We start from the raw sequence: 26,726 nt of genomic DNA, 5'->3' as shown, positions 1-26,726 counted from the left end.
TCCAATTACACAAATTCAGCGTTTTGTGATGGTTAAGAACAGCAGTCAGCACCAGACTTAAACAGTTAGCTACAACACAAACATCCTTCAAAATGAAATGTCATAATATCAAGACAGGTAAACCAGGAGTTAACATATGACAACTGTTGGGGAGGTGTCTTAAATCATTCTTGTTGAATTTTATATTTCATTAAATATTTTATACACATTTTCCTGTTTACAAGTTTTAAACAAAACCTCCCTTGAGGAATTATTTAAGTACAAAAATGTTCAACAAGAACAGTTCTAATAAAGAGTCCCCAAACAGACCAAATTTTAATGTGTTGACCAAAGGAAATGAAAACCAGTGTTTCTTTGTTTTAACATGTTTATTACAACAGATACAATTCACATCTGACTAGCTTTTTTTTTTTTCCTCTTTCCCCTCCCACAACCATGTTAACATGTTCATTGGGCTATTTCCTTATATTTGAGCAAGTAATGTACTTTCAGCACACATGCCCAGCAGTACTATAAGTCCATTCTTACAGGGTGCAAATGGAAATACGTTTCAATAATTTATACAAACAAGTGGGTTATGCTCAATCACTGCAATTTTAAGCTACTGTACACAGGAATGAAAAGATTATAGAAAAAGTGCCATAGCAACAGTGCCTTAAGAAAAGAGAAAATTAGAAGCATTAAAAAACTGATAAAATCAGATTTAGGATTTCACGGGGAAATGGAACACAGAAAATGAAAAACATTTCTCTGTAAAACAGAAATGGAGAAGCACTGCTCTCGATTCGGTGCAAGTGTGGAAACAGTTGTTTCATGATATTTTGTACATTACCCAAATTGTTGCAGCCTTAGACACAGATCGCCTGGCGCTTGCATTGAATTTTAGGAAATGCAAGATTTCTGAATGATAAATTAACTAAAAAAAAAAAAAGAAAAAAAAAAAAAAAAAGAAAGCTAATTTTGCAGACAGGTTTACATGTAAAAGGCTAGGTATTTAGCCACCTCAGCATTGATTAGTTTTGGATGTCTAAGCTCTGATACACATGGCTTCCCATGGCTTCACTCTACAAAACATATTTACAACGTGAAGAATACATCTACAAGAAATCTACATTTCCAGGGTTTTACAAATCATTCTTGTATCTTTCCCCTGAATTTGACTCCCTCCTGTCCCCTTCCCCATGTCAACTTTTTTTTCTGCCCAGCTCAACGGTCCAAAGTCTACTCAAATGCAGCTCAAAAGTGTTAAGACTGGGCATCAGTTTAATAGTTCCTGTACTCAAAACCATGTGCAATTGTTTACAACTTTTCACACCATGAAGGAATTCTGATTCTTTAGCTTTTCAAGTTCTTTAATTTGTTGCCTCAAAAATAGTATCCTGCAAAAGAAAATAAATAAATTAGTATAAACATTTCCATTATACAGAGATATTAAGTATCTACACAAGTACTTCTACAATTTCAGTAAAAGATACCAAGCTTCTTAGCTCTATTAATAAAACTTAGATTTAATTCCAATCTCTTCAATCACCTACAAACACCATATGCAGATACAGAAAGACCTGCTGTGTTTGATACCTTAGTTCAGAAAATTAAGTTGCTGTATTTCATTATGACTGATACACAGTTACGTTTAAGCCTGCTCTTCACTTGAACTTAACTCCCATTAAAAGCAGGACGCTGGAAGACTATGTTGAGTAACTGAATATTCTGAAGAACGGTATTATGCCTGGATCATGCAGTTTTCCAGACTCTACAACAACCCAAAGCGCTCATAAATTTTTTTAAACAAGCAAGTTTTCTTCTAGGCACAACGCTTTTTTACTAGAATTTGGCTCTGGGGCTAGGGGTAGTCTCTAGTTATGGTAAGCTCCAATCTCAAAATATTTGCTCATTAAAAGACATCTAAGGAAAAAAAAGTTGTAATTACACCTGACTTAGAAATAAATTATATTGCTAGAAAATGCCTTACACATTTTCCCTCCTTCTACTGAACTGACATAAACAATTAGTGTGATTAACAAACATTTGGTTTACATAACTGTTTCCCAGAATTTTTAATTAATATTTTGAAACAACTTTTCATGATGCTGAAGTGTAATGCAAGCATGTAAATTAATTAAGAAAATATTCAAGGAACACTAAAGTTTCATATAAATATTCTATAAAGTCCAAAGCAACTTTAATTGATGCAGAAAAAGCATTCAGGTCAGCAGGCTTTTGTAGAACACTTTTCAAATATGTGCCCAGTTCAGTAAAAATGAATTTTCTACTGAAAAGCAGGTAAACCCAATTAAGATGGATACACTGAGAAAACCATTCAACTTAAAAGGCATGGGCATGTCAAATATATCAGCCAATGAAAAGTGCCTTTTCACATGCTGTCAGTTATGGTTAAAACAATATACTCTCTTTGCTTAAAGTTCCCTCTTAGAACCAATCTAAATAGTTCTCTTCTGTGTGAAAGAATAGAAATAGTATCATAATTCAAATGTATTGGGTTTGATAATCTAACCCTTTGTGAAAGTCCCCCTCCCCCCCCACTTGTTACTTATGCCATGTATTCCACGTCTTTGGGATTGCAGCAAAAATAAAAGATATATGTTATCACAAAGTCATAATCATCATTATCCATTGATAGCTTAAGGATACACAGTGTAAAAGAAACAAGGTGCTATTTAGTGAGCTGAACAATGACATTTTATATGTTATTTCAGATCCAATGTGCACCCATAGGAAAAATGAAACCTTAGGAAATGAAACCTGTAAGAAACCAAGCAGTTCATTAAGTACACTACAGAAACTGTAAGTTATGTAATGAAGTTACAAAATAAAATTTCAGAGAAAATGGATAATTCTTTATTAGGAAAGATTTACATATTTATTATAGCCTACTTTTGACTAAAGGATTATTTTACTAACTGCCAAAAAGCAAAAGCTTCTAGGATAAAGCTAGCTATTTAAACAGCATGTAACAACATTAAATCAGCTTAAAATAGTAGATCAGAATCACTCTAATCAAACTTAATAGAAGGGGTAGCATCATTCAAAAGGGAAACTGAATATGAAAGTAGATTCTGGATCATGACTACTGGTGAAAAGTTTCAGCATGTATTGTAAGACTAAACTTTTCAATCTTGCACAAGAGTCTTCAACAACGTGGTTATGTATCACTGAAGTGATACACAAGACACTTGCTATTACTGACTGAAGAAGCAGAAGTCTACTTTGCTATAATTAGTATTTCACTAAAAAACCCCAGGATCTTCTCAGATGCCTCCTACTGAAAAATTAATGTTTGTTATTTAAAAGACACCTGTTCAAACTTGCTCTGGCTTTAGACCTAACAAATGTCTCATGCAAACTGCAGTGTTCAAGACTGGTAGGTACATATCTGCATGGTTAATATGTGATCTATGCATCATGTACGGACAGATATTTTAGAAGTATGGTGAACTAGTGCAAGTTAACCTGTTTTTCCTAATGCACTAATGTATTTGGAAAGATAATTCATTTCTATCGAAGTGAAAATACACACAGAAGATGCATATCTGGTTCTATTCACTGATGACTAAGAGGTATCTGTGTGGGAAACAGGTAGAATGTACACAGGGAAGACAGCTTGTAAACCTGGCAAGTATTAGCATACTTAGAAAGTCATCAATAAATACAGCTCATGCAAAACAATGCCAGAATGGGAATTCTAATACCACCTTGAAAATTACCATTTTGAAAATAAACACAGAGTACACACTTACCTTTGCTCACGCAAAGTTGCTTGAATTTCACATACTCGAACTAAAGACCTTAAATTCTTTAATTCAGTACAAATTTCTGACATATGGACACTTCCCATGTTATGGGCTTCCTCACGTAATCTTGATGCCTGCAATGGTTACACATAAAGGTTAGGATTTTGAATCATGAATTGAAAACAACTGGCTGTAGCCAGAGGATTGCTGGATGAGTGTATCTTGAAACAGCAAAGCACTCCAACTGACCTATCCCTGATTTGTGCATTTCTTAAAGTCTAGTCACAGAACTGGATATATGACCCCAGAGAACTCCTCAACAACTCCAAGGAGACTAATATAATTACTCCAAGGTTCTGTATATCACACTGCTATAAGGAAAGAGGACTTCTTGCAAATGGCACACTGAAAAAAGAATTGTTTCAAGTAGATCCTTCCCTGCAGTATTACTGTTTAGCAGTTATTCTCTGCTGTACTCGATCTGGCTGGGATGAAGTTTATTTTCTTCACAGGAGCCCATATGGTGCTATGTTACAGATTTGTGACCAAAGCAGTGTTGATAACACATCAATGCTTTAGCTATTTTTGCGCAGTGCTTACACAGCATCAAGGTTTTCTCCCTTCCTCCCTCTGACCCCCCCAGCAAACAGGCTGTGAGTGGACAAAAGGTAAGGAGGAAGCACTGCTGGAGCAGCTGATCCAACTGGACCACAGGGATATTCCATACCATACAAAGTCATGCTCAGCAATAAAACTCGGGAGCAGTTTTCCAGGGGTTGCCATTGCTCAGGGACTGGCTGGGCATCAGTTGGCTGGTGGTGAGCGACTGGGTTTGTACCACTTACGCCCCCCCACCCCCACCTTTTACCCAGCAAGCAGCTGCGTGGTGCTTAGCTGCCTACTAGGGTTAATCCACAACACCTGCTTAGGTATTTGTATACTTGACTTTTCCTTCCCAAAAATAATGGGATTTAGCACAGGTCTTCACTAACTTCTGGCATTTCTCTAGTTCAAAGCAGCACTTTGTGTTCTAATTCCCTACATTAAATGTTTTCTTTTCTGGAATGTGTTGACATCCAGGAGTACCCTGGTCTCCAGGAGACCATTTCGCATGTCCTCCCCTTACACAACTCCAAAGCCTTAAGGCTGATAGCAAACTGTAAATAATTACTTTCAAAGTACTACTTTTTAAGACGACCAGTCACCCATCTTAACGTAATCTCATTTAAAAGGCTTTGAGAGTCACTTTTGCATACAAGATTCTTGTTTAAAGGTATTAACAATCTTGCTACAGATCAGGATATAACATTTATTGCTTTCTCATATTATCAAAGTCGGATACTTTATCAAAAGAAAAAAACAAACCAAAACAACACAACAAAAAAACCTGAAATAATTTCTTTCTAAAAGGTCCACACTGACTATTATCAGGGTTTTCTTTTCAGGTGTTTGTAAAAAGGTAAATTAATAATTTTTTCTACTTGGATATTATTCAGTACTCAAAGTACTTCTACAATTACTGAGTTAAGACCACCTACAATTCCATTTCTCACTTTAAAGATAAGATAGTTATGCTGATTATTTTCTAATTAATTACATTACTGGATTATCTTCCAATTTTCCATATTAACTGCTTTTTGTGAGTTCAGTGAGTTAATTGCTAGTGGTTCAAGAATTGTTTTAGCTATTAATTACTGCATAGCACATTTCTTCAAGTCTGACACTTTAGCACATACATGTCCTGGTTCACCTAATTTATTTACTTATTTATTTTTCAGTTCACTCTGGCATGTGCATCTATGCCCTAATTTCAATTTAAGCTATGCATCTGGTTAGAAATCTGAAGAAACCAAGGCACTGCATATTTTAGCCTTTCTACTTTCATCTAGTTTACCGTCTTCACTGTGTATCGCACCTATACTTCATTCACTTTTTCTTTTATAGAAAGTATCTGACTTAAGTCTCTCAAGTGTTACTATTCAAAACTAGTCTATAAACACCACTGTCACGTGAAATCACCTGAAATAGCAGACAGGACAATACAGCATGTAACACTCGGCACAAAGGTAAAAGTATCTAACTGAGTACACGACCACCTAGCATTAGCTTTTTTTTTTTTTTTTTTTTTTTTTTTTTTAATATCTTTAATACTGATAGTGGGGAAAGACAAAAAACCAAACAAACCCACACACAACACACTTATGAAGTGTATAAATCTATATGTTCTGCATTAAGATATATGTCAATTCAGTACTCTGAAAATAACACAATCAAAACTAGGAGCCAAGGCCACAGAGAGAAGCGGCTGTGCTGCACCATTTCCTTAAACACACATTCCACAGCAAAGGCTCAGTTGTTTGACTCAATACAGGCTGGTAATGTTTTTTAATTTAATTTAAAAAAATAATGAAAAGAAACAAAACAAGAAGCCTATTTGGACTCTGGGGTATCAGTCTAGACTGCTAAGACTAATAGTTTTCTAAGAGTCACCTTGCAAGTTACTACCCAAAAGCCTCCAGTGTAGGCTTCTGCATGCAACAACTCAAAAAAACCAAAGTAAACTTGGATAGGTAAAATTAATATCCCATACAGACTGTCAGACAGGGCTGCCTGTGAAAGGACTTGAACTAGACTCAATAACCAATACAGTTCCTTTGAGTAATACATTCCGAGCAGTTGACATGTATCCAATTTCCCTGTATCACCAGAATAGGATAGATTTCATGCAGTTACTTATAAAATAAGGATGGCAATTCTACTGCATTTCCTATTATGTAAAAATAGCCTAAATTCAGTCTGAGCCATCTACATTGTCTTAAAAACTGGGTATAACAAAGCAAGCAGAGTTCCTTCTTCACTGTCTAGAGCTAACAACTCAGTGACTCAAACTGTGGAGTAGTCTCAAATAGTTTAACTCTATCACCTAATTAATAACATTTTTCCACATAACAAAAATATCATTATTATAAAAATTTCTTGAAGCTTATGTTCTCTGTAAATTTCAACAGAACTTTGGCAGTAAGAAAACAGTTATGAGGATGGCTATTTGTCTGAAAGAATTTCAAAAGCACTGGTACTTTAAGTGAGACTGAAAATACTCAACTGCTAAATAGCAAATCACAGGCACAATCTGCAGGTCTGGCCTAATCTCTCTTCCCTCTCCTCTTTTCTGGCTAAAGTCAAGCATCAGTGTTTTTTCTTTTTTTTTAATACTTTTAATTCCTAGAAAAAGCAACCTGCGTAAGAAAAACACAATTTGCACTCTCACAGAGAACAAAGCACAAGTTACTCACCTGCTTTTCTGCATGGTCTGCAGGCCAGCCTTGAACATGCTTTATAAGATTTTCATTGAAGTGTGCTGCTAGCGTAGGTGTTAATGAACAAGTGGGTCGTACAGATGTATTTTGTGGTGCAGGTGTTGAATTTGATGCACTAGTGCTAGAGGTATGATTTGGACCTGGTGATGGGCTTCTTTGACTACTAGAAGAGAGAATTAAAAAACAGTGAACATTTAAAAACATATGTAAACCTATAGAGAAATAAACACTTAAAATTCATTGCCTCCAGCCACAAAAATACAGAAAGCATTTAAACCACAAGTAAATACTTCTGGTAGACCAAACCTGTGCCACTTCTCCACAAACCTCCTACTTGTATGGCAACTGTTTGAGTGCTGCAATGAAACGGGAGTTTTTTGTTTGGTTGGGTTTTTTTGTTTGCTTTGGGGTTTTGGTTTCTATTTTGTTTTTATTTGACAGCTGTTCAAGTGATGTAAGCTATGCCTACATTTTAGTGTTGGATACACAATATATACATGTATGTTCTTCCTTCAAATTGTTGCAAACCTAAGATTTTCAATAATGATGTATCAGATGGAGTTAAACAGGTTTATTCCACAGAATATTGGCAAGTGTCACAAAAATAATTAAGAACAAAGCATGATGTCCTGGATATAAAAATACAGCCATATGGGCTTTGAGGAGTATAACCATATACTAATGTCAAAACAAACACCTAGGTGACTTTGTGATACTGTACATCCTCACTTAAAGGCCTCAAGACAACAGAAGTATCACAGGAGCAGCCTGTTGTTGCTACCAACTTGACTACTTTCCTGCTGCTGTTTTTCTGGCTGGTGTGTTAACCTGTTGCTGGAGAATAGATGCATGGAGACGGTTCAGCTGATAAGTGTACTGCAAGACAAATCAAAAACTCTGTGCCTTTGACAAAGCCTTTTAAGTGTCTTCTTTCAGATCTCCACATACAAGCAAATACAACATTTACATTATGTGAACACTATACCAATACATAGATTTTCCAATTCTAGTTTGCAACTATTATTCTTGGTCAAAAACTTTTCTGATTTTTATGAAGAAACTCATTTTGATCCTGGCATAGCAGCCTTTTGCAATCCACAGTGCTCAAAATTATGTTATTTACAAGGCATTCTAGCCATTGCTTTAAGCAATGTTGGGGGTTTTCAAACTGAATTTCTTTAATAAATACCCCCTTACTCCACTTTACAAGACATTTTTCTTCTCCACCCCATGATGCTCCTCATGTATAGGAGGGGCCTTCTTAAGAATCCCATCTCTCTATAAAAGCCTATTCCTGCTGCAGTGACTAAAAATGGTGGGTACCACTTACGTAAGGCTTTGGTAAACCGCTATGACTGACTAATCCACAAAGACTTCTGTACTCTGAATTTGCAAATACTCATCTTCCACCTTATATCTGGATGGTAAGTTCTTGAAGTAGAGTTTTTGTTTCACTTGTATTACTTCTCTCAATACAGGAATGATATACAAGCCCAACAAGCTAGAGAAGTTCCCCCAAAATATGTAAAAATCACTGATACTTAAATTTACTTTCTATGTGTCCAGAAGCCCAGGTATCAGAGCATGAACACCACACTCATATTGTATGGATCCAACCACATCTGACATAACTGTCAGAGCTGCAGCTATGCAGTTCTGCTGTGTAGGAGTTCATCAGTGCTCTTCAATTTCCATATTACCAGCAATAGGCAACTCCACTGCGACTTTCACCAGCACCAAAATTGCTATTTGGTGTATCATCATTATCAAATGAAGGATCAGAATGTGAGGGTTTGTCTCCTCTTTGCAAGCACTGCTGTCCAGGTAATCATCTACGAAACCAGAACTTGCACTGGGAGGTCTGTATAACCCATGGTGGGGAAGCTTAGAAGCTGATGTTTCAGCATATGTCCTTTTCTACACCTCCACCCCTTGCAAAAACAAGGTCTCTACACTTCCCTTTCCAGCATTCATTCAATCACTCCCATTCCCAACCCCTCACAGAGCAGCTCTGTTCTTCTATTTTGTTAAGTGGTGGGAGCAATGCTAGTTATCCATGCAAACTTGGACAAGGGCAGGTCAGAATGAAAACAGTCTGCTCTGTCCTCTTCACCCTTGTGAGGGAAGACAAAGGAAGCAGTAATCCTGAGCCAGGACAGAAAAACATCCCTTGCACCATAACAGTGATGGTACCTCACAGTTACAATGTTCTTTGGCACTACATATACTGAGAAATGGTAGTACTAATAGTAGGCCATAATTTCAGCCTATTTCTTAAAACTTTTTTTCTACCTGACTGCAGGTGATATAAAGTAATATGAAGAAAAAACAAATTTGAGGAATCTCAATTCATCACCTAGCCTACCCCCTTGACAAGTGAAAACATCTTAGCACAATGCAGCTACCTTTACAGACCAATGCCCAGCCACTTATCCTAATCACTCACACTTGCAAAGAATTACAGCAGGTTTCCAAACAAACAGCCACCAAATTAGGTACAGCATACTGCTCTGCAGCAGCAAAGACTTCAACCTCATTCCTTCCAGTACCCCCAAACTTGTTTAAAAACTGAAAATATATATATATTAAAAAAATATTACACAAAGATTTTGGCAGGCAGCTTTGTTAGAGTTGTATACATAAATTTCCCTTGATTTCAGGCAGCAGAAGTTGCAAAAGGCAATATATGATGTAACTGGGGGAAAAAACCCAAAACAAACGTATTCTTTGGGTTTTGTTCTCTGTGTTCTCTTCAGTAACTGGCTCTATTTCAAAACCACTTACAAGTGCAAACACTTAACTGTAGAAATGTTCAGTTGATTAGGAAAAAATTACATTTAGTTTTTGAAGCTGGAGTTGAAACTAGCCAAGAATGTGAAGGGCAACAAGAACTGCATACCAGGGGCAAATTAAAGGTTAAGAAACAGATGGGTTGCCCCTCTACAAGGCAAGGGGACCTAGAGACAAAGGACATGAAAAAGGCCAGGATAGTCAGCAACATTTTTTTGCCTGTTGCCTGGGTTTTTACGGGTATGATCTGCCTTCAGGCCTCCCATGTGGCCAAGCACATCAGGAGAGTCAGTGTGAGTAAAGTATTACCTAAAACAGAGGAAAAAGTTAAGGAGCAGGTAAGTCAACTGGACATCTGTCCATGCAACCAGATGGTATACACCCAAAGGTAATCAGGGAGCTGGCCAGTGTAACTCAGATGCCACATCATCTTGAAGCAGCATGGTGAGCAGGCAAATTTCCTGATGATGGGGGGTAAAAAGCAAACATTAAAGCCATTCCCAGAAGTACACAGATGACAGCCCGGGGAACTACAGGCCAGTTGATCTTCGCCTCTGGGAGTCATGGAACAAGTCTTCTTGAAGGGGCTTCCAGCTACATGAGAGACTAAAAGGCAAAAAAATAGCCAGCACAGATTTACCAAGGGCAAATTACGCCTGACCAACCTCACTGACTTTATGATGAGATGACTGGCTCAGGGGATAAGGTGAAAGCAGCAATGTTGATTACTTTGACTTCAGCAAGGACTGTGCCATCATCTCTCACAGTATTCTTACAGCCAAACTGTTCACTTATCCAGTCCATATTTCATGTGTAAGGTGGGTGGGAAACTGAATGAACTGTTGGGCTCAAAGGCTGCAGTCAGCAGTACAAAGACCAATCAAAAGCCAGTGACTTGTGCAGTGCTAACCTGATTAACACTGGGATCAATACTGTTTAATGTTTTTATTAAAAACCTAGACAGTGGCACCCAGTGCACCTTCAGCGAGTTTGCAGATGATTTCCTCCCTTGGGGGAAGCAGTCAATATGCTGGAGAGGGTAGGTTGTTATTCAGAGGGATCTGAATGGGCAGACAGGAACCAAGTTCAAAAAAAGGCAAATGGCAAAGTCCTGCACCCAGGGTGGAATAAACCCTCTGCAATAATACTGGAACAACCCCATGGAACAGCACAGGCTGAGTGGGTAGAAAGCAGCTTTGCAGAAAAGGACCCAAGGATCCTCCTGGACAAGTTAAATGTGAGTCAGCAACGTATCCCTGTGGCAAAGGCGGCCAAGCACATGCTGGGCTTTATTAGCAAGAGTATGGTTGAAGAAAGCAATTCCTCCCCTCTCTTCAGAGACTGAGATCCACAGTACCTGGAGCACTGTGTAGTGGTGAGCCCAAAACTGGACAAGAATAAAACTGTCATAATGCAGCAGAGGACCACACTGATGACTTAGGGGGCTGAAGCACATGCCCTATCTGGAGAAGCTAAAAGTTTATTCAGTCTAGGAAAGAGAAGGCTGAGGGAAGGGGATTGAAGAATCTTCCTACTGTTTTTAACTACCTATGGGGAGAGCAGACAGCCAGGTTCTTTTCAGAGATGCACAACGACAGGACAAGAGGCAGACACACAAGTTGCAACAAGGGCAATTCTAAACAGACATAAGGAAAAAACCATAAGGATAGTCAAACATGAGAATAAGATGCTTAGAGATATTTAAAAAACACCTAAACAATGCCCTTAGCAATTCAAACTTGCTGTTCCTACTTTGAATTGGGGCTTGGACTAGATCACAACTGGAAGTCCCTTCCAACCTAAATTATTCTCTGTTTCTATGTATTCATACAGCATCAGCATACTAACAGAAAGGCTACATTTATTAAGTAAATGGAATTCAGGCATCACCTTCAATGCTTATTTACTCCTTAGTTCTAACAGGATGAAAGTTCCCTTATGACTTGCCTCCTCTCCATTTCTCAGCCTGGCTTCTCTGACTCCTACTTCATTACTAAAAATCACTCTAACACATCAGAAATGTTTCAGGAAAGTGAATAAAATCTGTGGCTTTCCAAAATTAAAGCTGTATCTTAATTATGTATAAAACATACTCTCACAAAATATCCTAGCACTACTATGTTAACAGCAGGGGGAGCTACAAATGCAGCAATGATAGACAGTTCCAAACTACTGCTGTATTTTTAAATGCTTCAATAAAGCCAAATACCTACATTAGCTGCTGGATAAGTTAAAGACTGACTATGCCACAGGTAATTGAATGCTTCCAGAGAGACAAAAAACATCTGTACAAAAGTATGAGAACATGATGGTTCTGAAATACACTACTGCAAACCACTACATCTTACAAGCTACAAAATATGGGAGAAAACATCACCTGCTTCAGTAGTTCTGCATTTTCTAAGGTAAAGGAAAAATACTCCCAGTCCTTTCTGGAAGCAAAGAGAAATGAGCAACCTGATAAAACTATTAATTACAGAAGCACTCATTTATCTCCTTTTTTAAAGCAGCTGTAATTCATGGTGTGTCTTTGGAATTCTCCTCATAAAAAGATATGCCTACTGTACGCCTCCATTGCACTGATTTCCTGACTTAATGACTGAAAGGATCACAACCTCAAAGGTACCAAAGCTATTTACATATTTCTTAGACAGTGCTTCCTTCCAAACAAGTTGAAAATAATTTTAGCTCCATTCACTTAAAACTTTTAGTAATAATAAAAAGCAAAGGAAATGTAGTCGTGATTAACTTCTGCACAATGAATCTGGTTTTAAGCTATAGAAAAATGCAACCTTAATTCAGAGCCTCTTTTGGGACCACCTGTCCACAGTTCAGGTTGCTAAGTTTTTGTTCATTCCTATAAAAAAAGTAAAGGGAGTTAGCCCCAAAAGAAGTCCCCAGTTTGACTGACTGCTTTCACCTACAACTGAAGAATCTGTTCTGTATCAATCAGAAATACTGCCCGGACACAGGAAATCTTTTGCAGATGAATAAATCTACATCTGAGCTAGTCCATTTTCATTCAACTCCACTGCACAGAACAGAAGAAACTATCAGTTGTACAGGTTTTTCCAAATCACTTGTTTCTTAATCTTCCATTTTTTGCAAATGAGACCCTTCCAAAGAAACAGAAACACATGAACTTGTGTTGCACAATATACCACAGCCACAAACATGTAACCGTTTCAGAGATATACAGGATACTAAACAATACTAACACTGTCACCATATCTTTGATACTAGCCTGCACATTCTCCTCTACTTGTGCAGTCTCCTGCGCCACTGTCTCCCCAAATACAGTTCAGCGCTACCTGCACGACCCCTTTGCTTCAGCAGCACAGCTTCCCTCCTCTGGCAAAATGATGATGCCAAGTGGTGCAATGGTTTGCAGAGCGCCAGGAGATCCCTAAAGGGAACCTGATGTGGGTAAGACTTAGGCTAGAGTAGGAAGTCCTACAACCCAAAGGGAGGGTGGGATAAGGGTTAGCAGATCAAATGCCCATCAGTATCACTTCACACAGACTCCAGGCCATGGTGAAGGTTTCAAAGAATAAGACTATGTTCCTCAGCAGGATTTCTTATGGGGAAAGGGTGATCAGCAAAGGACAAAAAGGTCTGTGACTGAGACCTGTTCCCCAAAACCTCACTGCTCCTTCTAAAAAGGCCTAGTCTCCTTATTAAAAAGGTTTAGCTGGTTTCAAAGTATCATTTTATTTTTGGTACTGTAATTCAGAAAGATTTAAACAGCACCATCCATAATTACTACACACTGGAGCTGGTACACTACGTCTTTATTCTACCAATAGAGGAAAAAGAGTTGTAGGTTAGATAGCTGCCAAAGGTTAGAATCAAGTGTCTATAAGGTAGCCAACATTAAAGACTCAAAACTTTCTGACTTGCCTCTGTTTGTACCTTCAAACTGATCAATATCAGAGTCTCCAGTAAAGCCAGTCTCTGGGACAGGACTGATAAAAAAACAAACAAAAAACCCACCCCCCCAAAAAAACCCAAACACAAGCCCACCTCCTCTCCCCATAAAACAGCAAAAACCAACACAGATCTGAAAATCTAACAAGTTAATGCACTGACAACAGGTTCAAAGGTCCCCTTTATTGTTAGTTCCAGAAGGTCAGATAAAAGGACCTCACTATTTTATGATCTGGAAAGCACCATCAGATAGCTTCAGGTATAATGACAAGGAAAGAGTGGTGGCAGTTGTTTTTTGTTTGTTTGTTTGTGTTTGTTTTTTTTTTTTTTTTGGTGTGTGTGTGTGTGGTTTTTTAAAATGTCATACCACACACCTTATTCAACCACTCTAAAAATCTAGCTTTTAAGAGACACAACACCTTGTAGATTTACAGGAATCCATTGTAATGATGCAGTTTTCAAAAGTCAACCTGCAATCTCATCCTGCCACACTTCTAGACCATGACTCCATCACAGAAAGATCTTATGACAGATCTTTGGCTACAGCCCCTGGAACCAATATGACAAAGTGTACAGCAGCCTACACAATGAAAAGACCATCTTCTCAAAAGAAAAATTTTAGACAACATACAGACTCTAAGCCACCTTGTAAATCAATGTCTAAATGTTCATATCATGCAACAACTGAATAGGCTGCAATGTCGTCCAAAATTCTGGCCAAGGAAAAGCATTTGTGAAACTTACTTAATTTTTAGATGTTTTCCATTAAAGCAGCAAAGTTACCTGATAGACATTAATTCTTACTAATTTAAAAAATCAAATTACATCAAGACACCACAAACATCTAAAAGTAAGCAAATCACACAGAGTTAAAGAATTTAATCCCATAACTGCAGAGAAAGAAGTAAGAACTCCAAAATCAGAAATCACAATACAAGAATCACTTGTAAAATTGACTCCAGAGTGACAGGGCAGAAATACGCATTCTATTTTGCTTCTGTGAATGGAACTCTAGTGATGGTCTTAAAATGAAGAATCTACCACAGCATCCCTATAGTAAAGATATTTAGCGGCACCCTCTCAGTAGCACCAGTGTTAAATCATGTGTTTGATAAATAGGCTAAGGAAGAATCCACAAATTGCAACATACACAACACACATTGGATCCTGAGCAAAAAACAGGGAACAGTACAGAGAAGTATTTCAATATACCTTGAGCGCTGAAGACTTCGTGGAGAGGCAGGTTCATGACCTGCCTGCTTGTCAGCTATTACCGGCTGCTGAGGTGCTGCCTGGGAAGCTGGTCCTTGTTTAACACCTGGAGTTGCAACCTGGAAGTTCAAAACTTTGTTAGATTTCCTCCACAGTAAATATCAAGTGTAAGAACCAGAGTAAAACACAAATTACAAGACCAGCAGGGTTTTTTGATACAAGGTCTTTTGTTGACAGACTTTTTCTACTCTTCACAAGTTGTTTTTAAAAAAAAAGATCACCTCTAGTTCCACAGGTGTGACAGATATCCTTTTTTACTAAAATAGAAAGAGCACTTAACAGACATAACCGCCAAATTTAGATCTGTATGAGTTGTCAAAATCTTGCCAGTTAATTAGGCAAAACAGTCCATTCCCATTTAATTTTTGACCATATTTTCCATGTGAGCACCAAGCTCATTTGCAACCTCTGAAGAACTGTTTATTATCCAAATAAAAATTTTCACTTAAAAAGTTAGAATTTCCATACTTGAAAATACATTACACAGTGCCAAAATCAAAATTAGGTCATATACATATTATGACATCTCTATCAGAAATGGAAATAAATATGCTTTGGATTTTTTTTCAGTCTGCCACTCCCCCTTTTTAACTGTTCTGTCAGTTCTAAACTAATGAATGACTGAAAAAAAAGTCACCGGTAGCTTTTTGCTTTTCCTTTTTAAGTACACATTCACATTTAAGATATTAAGACACCAGCAGTGAGATGCGGTCTTTTTTCTGTGAACTCCTGAACTACAACAGGATTTAAAGTTTGGGAATATACTAGTGTCTAAGTTACAGTAAATGAAGTTCAAGATACTCTTTTTTTTTTTTCTCTCCATACTCTGCATACTTTTGTCTCTTTTAAAGTACCTACAAGAGCGGAAGCAGCTCCAAAATTTATCTCCCACTTCAGAAAAATCAAGTTAACAATTTTAAGAAAGAGGGAGGGAAAAAAAATGGGTTCTAGGGATCCATAAAGACAAAAAACACAGGCAGCCTGTCTGGCATTTGCTGACATCAAGCTGGTGTAGGTTACTAACTACTGGTCATCTGAACCTTCAGAAATTCTGTTTCAAAAACAGAGTCCGGTGAAACAAACCATAGACGGCAAGTCAGAGAGTATCTGCTAAAGTAAACTCAAGATATAACTTTATTTATTTAAATATACAGGAAATCTTAATGTAATCTCAAACCTACTTATAAGTCTAAAAGGAAAATCCATCTTTCTAACATTATCATCAAAAGCCACAAAAAGTCTGTATGGCATATGAAAAGGTCATGGTTCTGGAAAGACAAAGCAAGATCATTGTAAGATCACTCCATGTGTTGAAATTAACAGAATTATACAGTTGAGAGGGGCAAAACAGTAGCAGTTCATAAACTGATTTATGAAAAAAGACTACCCAAGTATCTTTTTGAAATGTATGACATGAAGAACTTTGCTGTTAATGCCTGAATTTTGCTCACCCTGTGAACAGACATAACTATCAAACAGAAGGAACAATTTCAAAAGGGAAGTCCATCAGAGAGAATACAATCATCTTGCAGATCCAAACTGGAAAACTAACCAGCTCCTTGGCTGGTAAAAATAAAATGGATTGTAAAGAAAAACTGAGATTTGTGAGAGGAATGAGTCACAAACTCTTTAACTATTCCCTCTTTTCCAAGTGTTTCAAAGACTGTAAGTATACCACAAACAGAAAAAACAGTAAGGGTTAAATAATAAAAAAATAAATTCCATAAACAGCATTCTCACTGAGCTCAAGAGACCTGTGTTAAATATATGCTTTACACAGTTATTTTGCAAAAAGTCAGAACAGTTTCTAACCATACAACACAGGCACAGCTAAATAGCAAAATGTGATGCCCAATATCCTGAAGTCTGCGACACCTGAGTTGCCATGTGCATGCAGCACACCTCCAGGCAGACACACCAGCTTCAGTTTAAAAGCAGTACAGACATGTTCATGCAGTCCTAAGTAACAGGCCCTACAGTGTTCCTAGAGCCGCCACAAGTATCTGTGCATCCGGCACTGGGCTCTGCTTGCACAGTACCAGTTCAGCTTTGTCCACGCCTGCTGCATGGAAGCACCCCAAGCCAACGAGCTTGTGCTCTGAAATCAAGTGTGCCCTGGCACAGCACCACATCTTAGTTATGCATAATTTACCACAAATTCTTAGAACTGCATAAGCTAACCTGACTGACATATCCAAAGGAGTACTAAAACAGACATGCTCACACAGGAGCTATCACCACTTAAATTCTCATCTCAGTCCTATCTTACCATATTGAATTATGTGAATACAAGAACTATCAAGAAAGTTCTTTCCCTACTGAACTGGAAAAGTATCTGCTGCTGAACCAGAATTTGTTACTTCTGGGACTAACACACAAACAATTCATGTTAATATTTCAACAGCTCTGTTGTTAGCACAAGATTTGATGAACACAAAAACCAAGAAAAGATCCTGCTGTCGAGCATTACTACTAATTCTGCTTAGCTGATGTGTGAAGCTACTTGAGGTTCTTAGAAAACAGAAAGTAGTAAGTTATAACTTCCTCACAGAGGGATGAGAGTAAAACCTTGCCAATGTACATAGCAATGCACAACAGTACATCAGGATTAATAGGACGCTGAAGAAAAGACATTATAGCTTAGAATGAGTAACTCAGAAATGTACTACGCTTAATGCTTTGATTGCAACCACATTATATGTGCTTCAAAAATAAACAAGATGTGCAATCTCACTTCACTGTGGTGCAATATTAAGGAAAGAAATTTCAAAATGTGTCACAATATGCTAATCAAAATATAGATGTCACCGCTTTCAGAAGATCCTCAATATGTGTATCAATAAAACACACAATACCCTACTTCGAAAATACCAGAGGTGAAATCCTGCATGCTAAGTCACTAACTATAGGCAGTCACAGAGCCCTGCATGTAAGTGGGGATTCTCAGACAAAGCACAAAATAAACAACACTTTCGTTCTTTTTTGAGGAGTGGTAACCTTGCTGTAGTTACAACTTACACTAAACTCAGATCAACTCTTCTCAAACCTGCATTAAGCCTTTAAGATTTTTGCTTTTGCTGAACACCCGAGGGAAGGCTTGTGTGTACAAAAACATATTCAATTATACAGTTGGTCTAGCAAGACAGATTGGCCCTACGTAGAACACTTGGCTTGCCTTCACTTTCTCTTAAGGCATAGTTTACTACCACATCACCCACTTCATAGGTATAATGCTGGCCTTTATACTGGGTGAAAGGCAGTGGTTTCAAGTTTGTCTCCACAGTTCTACGAAAACATCTGTAGGATTATAAATACTAAAAAAGCTAAGTTTATAAAACAAGGATAAATGTCAGGCATGTGGGGGGGTGGAATCCTGCTGAGATGTCCTTCCTTCAAATTTTCTTTCAGAAAACACCATAGATAAACAAGATCCCAAAGGCTAAAGCTTTGGTCATGTTTATAATGTAGCTTATAATCAGAAATTTATTTATAAAGTAGAACCAGATCTCTGGGTTGTAGAGACCAGAACAGATCAACTTCCAATTACTGACAGTAAACAACTTCAGAAGATTCTTTTTTATATCCCAGGATTTGAAAATGCCAGACACCGCCCTTCTTTGTTTCAAGCCTGCTATTTCATAATTTCATTACTTGTCACCTAGCTATGGCATGTGACCACATAGATTCAGGATGCACTTCAAGGGTAAGAAACAAAGACAACAAGCAGGATTAGTACACACACAAGGTATAATTCATTGTACCACTGTCAATCACAACAAACTGGGAGAATCACTTTGTTTTCTCTGTACCCATGAAAAAATTCAAATGTAAGAAAATGAGGCATTTATACTAGAATGAGGAATGAAATATGTCCTCCTGAAGATAAAAGTATGCCATAAAGGCCTTCAAGACATAGGAGGTTCTGAGTAGAAAACTGAAAGAAAGATGCCTTGGCTAAGTGGAAGGGGCTGGGGGTGTGGGGTGTGTGTGGAAATCAAACAAGACTGGTTTCACCCCAAAGCCTGGAGTCACACTTCTTACACTGATACATTCACTGAGCAACATGTTGATAGACTGGGTTAAAATCTGGGTGTCTCCATCTCGAAAGATATGCATAATAAAGAGACTGGACAAGCTCCCATTGTATGAAAACAACAAACCTCAAGGAGAGGTCCAAATTCTCCTCAATGGACTTTCATTTTTCACAGCCAGAGTAACACTGTGAACTGATAATTTTTTTTTTTAATTGCCTAGGAGGCACGAGAGTGTTATGCCCTGCAGCTGTACCTATCACTATAAAACTATCTTGAATGTAAAAGGCTATTGCCACCAGAGGGTGTAATTCAATAGCTCTGCCTTCAGGCCCCTTTAGTAACAAAATCTTCCTTCATAATAGGTCCTTTGACCCAGTATCTCTTCCCAACCTTGCTTTGTAATATGAATCACAAGCCTTTAAACAAGGAAAAAGAAAAACCCTTAAGGGGAAGTTCACCTTGAGTGCCTCTAATTGCATCTACTTTCCACACCTGTACACAGCAAAACAGAATCTCTGATGTGCTGGACAGAGAAAATAAATAATCTCAGCTTCAACTGTATTTATTCTTCAGTATCACCACTTGCAGAATACACAATACTGAGCTCTTATTCTGCAAAAGACATTTTCCCTCTGAAGAGTGACCCACTAGAGGGATCACATAAAAAAAAAATAAAGACAACTCTATTTTCTAGTTCATCCTTAGGAAGAACCTTAGGAGCTTTTTTGTTAGATTCAATTAAAGTTTTTTAGTCACTGATCCAATTAAGGAATTCTGAATGAAGGGGGATAAAGGGGCAGGAAGTGAAAGAGGCACAATGTTATTGACCCTGTAAACACCTATAACATTTCTAAACCAGATTTGAGACATCAAGTCAACTTCCCCAAGAATTTCTCCCCCATTCTAAAAATCTCTTACTGGCTAAAGCCTACAGAACTGTATCAGCTGTTGACTTTAGAGTAAGCTTTTGTTTCCATTTAAATACGTTAAATACTGATCTCTTGGTAATATCTCCATATAGCATCTGAAGCAAGGACAAGATTTTCTTCAAGAATGTAGAAGTGTACTAGAATTCCATGTTAAGAGTTGTACTGCAAAGAAATACAGTTGCTTCCAGCTGTTTCTGTTTCTATTGGGAAAGGTAACAAACATATTTTATCATCATATATTACTGAATATATACCAGCAATACTTAATATTCCCTATAATGGTTTCTTAATTCAATCTGGCATAAATCGAAAGGCGCTTACCTTCTGCTGTGATGATACCGGTGGCGTAGTCATCAAAGGTTTAATTGGAACGGTGTTAGTCTGAGGCGTGCTTATTCTTGGAGATACATATGATCTTGGCGATGAGGCATCAGATGTTAAAGACATTGGAGACTGATTAGATGGCTGAGCTGTAAAGAAAAAAAAATAAAGACTGCTTTTAATGAAATCATATCCTATCTTAAAAGTGAATTAGGTTTTCTTTTGGTGCTTTAGAGTATGGTGTATTAGATAATACACAAAACATTCACCCTGAGATGGCTGGGGCTGTGAACAATTGGAACAATCAAATGTTCAACAACAATCCTAACTGAAGACTTGTGCTTTCCCCAAACCCTCCAATTCTACAACTTGAGGGAAAAGGGAAAGAGAATAAGCTATTATGCAATTCTTTTTACACATGAAGAGACTAAATTAGTTTCATTTGATTCCTATTTTAGAGCGTTCAACTCAATTTAATCAAAAGAATGCATGCATAGTTTATCTAGGAACTTATTCACCCATTTTAGGCATCTACCAACAAGTCCCCCACCCATGTTTTAATTACTGATTAAAAATTAGCATTAGCGTAATGCTGCTTATCTACTCAATAACATGACTGCATTTATTGTTCCGGTTTAAAGTTTCTATCTTTATTAAGTTACAAACCAGAATGTATTGAAGATACCTGAAGGAGTATCTTGCCTGGAAGCTGAAAAATACGATTTACAGAAGACCACAGAAAAACCCCACCAGATAGAATAAACTTTCTTTTAAGAATTTAAGGCATTCCCCAAGAGTCACAGTTGCACAGTATTACAAGGAGGGTGTTCAACCAAAGAGTTGTGTTTTATATTGAACATTAAATAATATCTAATTAAGGATCTGAATAAATTGAGGTCTTGCATATGTTTTACATTACTTATATAGAGTTAGTTAACATACAAAGAAAATCCCAAAAGGCAAGACAGAGAAGTACATTTATTTAGTCACATGTCAGCTTCCTGCTCCCCAAGTAACAATTTCTTATCCTATCTTTGGGAAAAGAAGTCATTTGACATCCTCCACACCAGATGGCCAAAGATACCACAAAACACAGCTTCTACAAGTTTCAATTGTATCAGCCTTTATAAAATGCAATGTAACAATTTTACGTAAGTGAAAAGACAACTCTGAATACCTTGCGTAGACAGTTGTGCAGCTTGAGAAATTAGGGAAGTGATATTGAAAGCAGATGGTCCAGCAGTAAGAATTTTATGGAGTATAGACTGCAGAGAGGCTTGTGTCACAGCTGCTGTTAGAACTAAAAACAAACATTCTGTTTTACTGACAATTGTAGATCATCACTCTAAACTGTTCAAACTGCTAAATACATTTAAACCGCTTTTTCTTTCTCATTTTGTTCCTGTATCCACAATAGCCCAAAGAGCCATCCAAACTATTTTTCAATGACTTGAATTCAATTTATGAATGCTTGGCATGTCTAACCAAGTCCTTTATTTAGTAGTTTTATCTTTGGAGACATACATTAAAAATCTTTTAGAAAGTAACTAACTCTTCAGCTTCACCTTATGGATCAATAATAATTATTGTAAACATAAAGAGAACATTTGTTCCATTTGTTAGTGTAGTGAGAAGAATCTGTGAGTTTTGTTAAACTACAATAATTAAAAAAAAAAAAGGGGGGGGGGGGGGGGGGGCGGGGAGGCCAAAACAGCAGTATCACTAACTCACTAAAAGAGATGGGGGGCAGAAGGGAAGACTTCCTGTTCAAGAAAAAAGAAAAGATCTTACAAGTTAAAAATCCAGGCATTCAATGATTCTTCTTTACAAACCCAAACCAACACAAAAACAAAAAACACATAAACAAAACAACCACAAAACTTATTTGTCCTGGGATTAGCTGTCCCCTCCCCTCCTCTTCCAGTAAAAAAATTCATCATTTTCAACCAACTGTTTAAAACTGCACTACAGAGGAAGAACATCTTACAGTATGAGCCGATGAGACCCAGCTTCTGAACTCATCTTTTCAAAAAGGTCTATGGGCTCTGTGGAGTAGTTTCTGAACGTACACTACTCACGCACAAGTCTGAAAAAACTGACTCACCAGCACTAACACAGAATATTTCTTCCTCATGTGTACAGTAAGGGCAGTCCTGCTGAGCAAAGTGAAGTCACTCTGCCCACACAGACCTGAAGCCGGGCTCTCATGCCATCAGAACAATATTAAACACTCTGTTCCAAGACAGTCACAGCTGCTGCTCAGATATGGCAAGAGAAAATGACTAGGAACTTAAATTGGCAGTTTCTAATATAATACAATTGGAGTCTTTACTGAACCTTTCATTTTTTAACACAAACAACCATGCTACTCCTACTTTTTTAGCCTAACCTAGTGCACTGTGGTTTTAAAAGCTTCTCTCTGCACAGGAAAAACAATAGCCTACTCACCTATTAGTATTGAATGATGGCATAATATTTGCTGATTAAAAAAGGAAGTCAATTGACAGCTTTTCCTTATAAATAACTGTAATGTACATACTTTGACTTTCATGGTTTGCACTTTTAAAAAGTTAATTAACTCTGGGCACTATATGCAAATGTTTGGATTTCTATTTAAATCAGTTATCAGTGCACAAGAAGTACAAAGCAGCAAACAAAATTTCCACACCACTTTTTTCATCTGTAACCTGCCATGTGCAGATAGCATGTTAAAATTACATTCAAAACGCATCAACTCTACCTGTTCTTGCAGCAAAAAACACTGTATTAGAAGAAAGTTTAGAACTAACTAAACTAGGCCAATGTGACAAAAACCTAAGGGATAGACCAATTACATGCACAAAATTTAACTCGCTAGCAAAATTACTGATACGCTATCTTTATTCAATGAAGCTAACATGTTCTGCTAAAGCAAAAAGTTGATAGGCAACAAGATTTAAGAACCCCTAGAAGTTTCAGTACTTGCAAACATGTATTATTAGAATAGCAGCACAAACTACAGAAAACAAAGAACATCGCATGAAATAAAAGAACAAAAAGCTCTAACTAAATTTTGTGCAACAGAAGAATGCTGATACAGCAATTAAGTCTCCAGTCTCAACTGCTCATATGCATCAGCATTTATTAGCTTAACAACCTTAATGTTACTTGGCTAATTTATAAATGTTTAACAGGAAAAAAAAAAAACAACAAAAAACAAAACAAACCACCAAACAAAAAAAATCCCACTTTATACAGGGAATCATTTATTCACTTTTTATTTAAAGTAAGGCTTGCATTTACTATAGCTTAGTATCCAATAATATACTAATGTGCATACATAAGAGACTACAGCAACTAAAGAATCCTTACCTTCATTGATTTTGGATATATCTACGCTAGAATTATTAAGCTGCAAGGTGGCTTGCAGAGCAGGCAGCAGCTGTCGAAGGAGATTTGGGTCCTGAAGTAACGGTGGAATTGGTGATTGTGGGACAGGTGAGACAGGAACTGTAGGAGCAGATGAAGCAGGCGCAGAAGTTGGATTCAGTCCAGAAGCAGAGGATGTAGAAGGAGTTGTGCAAGAATGGGATACAGACTTGTCCACAGATGAAGACTCTAAACAGAAGACATACAGTAATTTTCATTTTCTCCAATATAACCTGACTTCTCATTAGTACAATATTCACATTAACCGCAGCAGATCAAATGCTTAACTATTGTTACAAGAAAAAAACATGAATATAACAAAATTTGAAGGTATCTAGAGTAATTTACTCTATTGAGCCTAATATTTATTAGGAACACGCACACACAAAAATTTTTGCATTTCAAGATACTGGACTGAAAGCTGTCAGTATTACATATGGGCATTTTTTCCACTGATTTTTAGGACAAATGTGGTCCAAAAACTTCTTAGCGATTTTTTTCTTTTACTGTGCATATACTCATATTCTATGTTTTTACTCATGATTCCAATCTTTCTCTGGAAAACATCTTGTGAACAAAAACCTTATAGTCCATAGACTTTACAGACAGGCTAATCGGTCAAATTTGAGGGGAGGGTATAAGCCATGCTTCATTTATTCATAGACCAGACTACAAGAAGCTACAAAATGAAAACCAAGTCTACCATATACAATGCAGCTACTTTGCTCAGGATTCACAGACAGGATAATGAGCTGTACTAGAAATGTAAAACAAGAGCTGTTAACATCCCCACAGCAGAGTGGAAAAATGTCTAAAAATGTATCTGTCCATAATTAATTTCAAATTTGCCAGCTTCTCCTGAAGCATCAAGACCTATATCCTTTATTTTATTAATCTCATATCAGCAAATATCAACACTTATTATCCACAGAAATGCTTGGTACTTAAATTCAATTATACTGTATAGCAATTAGTTCTAATTAATGTGAGTTAATTAATTTTAAATCTGACTTCCAGTTAACATGGAGGTTTCTCCTCCATTCCAGTACTGTGAGAAATTCCTACACTGAAAGCATTTCCACTTACTATAGGTGTACTATCAGTCACCTGAAATATCTTTCCTTTAAGAAACCGGACCTCTGTATTTTACTTTTTAGCTTCCCCTTCTCTCATCCCCATTAAATCTATCAGAGATCCCTGCTCCCAAATTCAGTCAAGACTAATGCCTCTACAGCACCAAACAGCCTGAATGAAGAGTGGAAAGATGGATATGGACCCAAGATCTCACCCAGGATGCTTACCCATAATACTGAAGACTTGGATTTTAAACCCACCTCAACTGGTTGAGAGTATGTCAACCTGGATACTCTACATTTCAAGCAAAAAATTCAAATGAAAGCTAAAATAACTGGCTGGGAAACTCTTTTACTCTAAAGGTGTGTTTGTTTTCTTTGGAGGGATGGTCAAGGTAAGATGAGGCTGACTTTTAGTAAAGAAGAAAAATTAAACATCTTGTTTTGCTTTGCCATCTAAGAATAAAACATCACAAAATTTCTAAAAGCTTTTGGTTTCTGACAGACTTAATTGCAACTTCTGCGGCTAATTTGGAACAGAATCTTAAAAAAAAAAAAAAAATTAATGGAGTAACAATACGTAAATCAAATGAGATCAGAAATATCAGTGAAAAGAAAGGGGACTTCTGCTTCCATGCAGTTACAGTAGAAATAGTTCGTAACAGGTCACAAATACTCAAAAAAAAAAAAAAAAAACAAAAACAAAAAACCCCAAAACTTTTCCAGTCAAGCAGCTGAGAAATCTAAACCAGAACAATAATGCTGAAGAATCTAAATTTGACAGTTTGCAAGGATGCAACAGCCAGGGCACACAGACATATTTTGATGTTTCAGGCAAACTTCTAAGAGGCGGCCTGATCTAATTACAAGCTCCTTAGGACAAGGCGTTGGCTTTCAATATATCCGTAAAGGAACCTGGTCATTTGGCCAGAAGCTTTCACAAGAACAACTTACAAAGTGACAAAAAGAGTTACAAAGATTGAATACATAAAAAGGAGATACAAGGCTTTTAAAGGGTATTCAGTAACATGAGACTAGGACAGCTGATTAGGTATTAGCCCCCTTAAAACAGCAAGTCATTAGTAAACATCTTTGTTATAGAAGTATTGCATACAAAAATCTTATGTTATGGTGTTCAAAGTAAACATAAGACAACCGTAAGTCAAGACATACAAAGCAAACAAGAATCTTAACCTATTAAACAAAAACATATAAAGTTTAAACTTGAACTTGGATCTGTCATAGTCCTCATAAGGACAAGATACACTGGCAGACAAAAGCAAGGCAATTAGGCACAATGGGGCATGTCAGTACTTGTATGTGCAAATCTCTTACCCTACAGTTTTGAGGACCTTATAAAAAAACCCAACACCAAACCCCAAACAAAAAACAAAACCAAAACATCCTAATTTAAAAACTAACAAAAACAGAAAAAAAAAACTAAGCACTTACCAGTACTAATTTCAAAACATATCTAACATAGGTCGGCTTGTTTTCACAGTTGAATTACTTTAAGCAAAAGAAGCAACTCACTACTATATTATTAATTCACATAAACAATACCTGAGCTTCTAATCACAGCACCATGCCAAACAGCTGGAAGTATTTTTCACCCATTCTGCAGTTTTGAACACAGAATAAACTGACTCAAGCTAACGATGCAGTGAAGGCAAACCTGAACACCAATTGTGGGTATTTACTCACTTCTCGAATAAAAGGACTCAAAATGTGTCATACAAAACTACCGAATTCCAAAAAGTCTGTAAAAGTACTTTAGTTTGGGTGAGCTTCTCTGCTATAAAAATGCAAACTGAATTACATCAAAACAACACAGTTCATTCTTTCAGATAATATGGAGACACTATTCTGTAGCTGTATTATTTCAGGCAATTTAAGTACATGT

General features: G+C 37.1%; 1 protein-coding gene across 3 annotated transcripts in view; it reads right to left on the bottom strand.

Annotated features, from left to right (window-relative positions):
* Positions 1-353: 353 nt before the first annotated feature.
* Positions 354-26,726, bottom strand: part of WAC (WW domain containing adaptor with coiled-coil) — a 62,830-nt gene continuing 36,457 nt past the window's right edge. For 2 of the 3 annotated variants that reach the window (XM_032982649.2, XM_042802144.1), the window contains exons 8-14: positions 23,694-23,939; positions 21,520-21,642; positions 20,343-20,491; positions 14,999-15,117; positions 7,046-7,232; positions 3,759-3,886; positions 354-1,379 (exon numbers count right to left, since the gene is read on the bottom strand). In XM_032982649.2, the coding sequence (XP_032838540.2) occupies positions 1,310-1,379; positions 3,759-3,886; positions 7,046-7,232; positions 14,999-15,117; positions 20,343-20,491; positions 21,520-21,642; positions 23,694-23,939 (1,022 nt within the window). In that variant the 3' untranslated portion in view covers positions 354-1,309. The remainder of the gene's footprint in view (positions 1,380-3,758; positions 3,887-7,045; positions 7,233-14,998; positions 15,118-20,342; positions 20,492-21,519; positions 21,643-23,693; positions 23,940-26,726) is intronic. The other variant, XM_042802145.1, reaches the window with a different exon arrangement.

The sequence above is a fragment of the Tyto alba genome, unplaced genomic scaffold (assembly GCF_018691265.1).
Source record: "Tyto alba isolate M040663 unplaced genomic scaffold, T.alba_DEE_v4.0 Super-Scaffold_38, whole genome shotgun sequence".
NCBI classification, from domain to species: domain Eukaryota; kingdom Metazoa; phylum Chordata; class Aves; order Strigiformes; family Tytonidae; genus Tyto; species Tyto alba.
The sequence above is the reverse complement of the archived record's forward strand: the minus strand, read 5'-3'. Positions and strand labels throughout refer to the sequence as shown.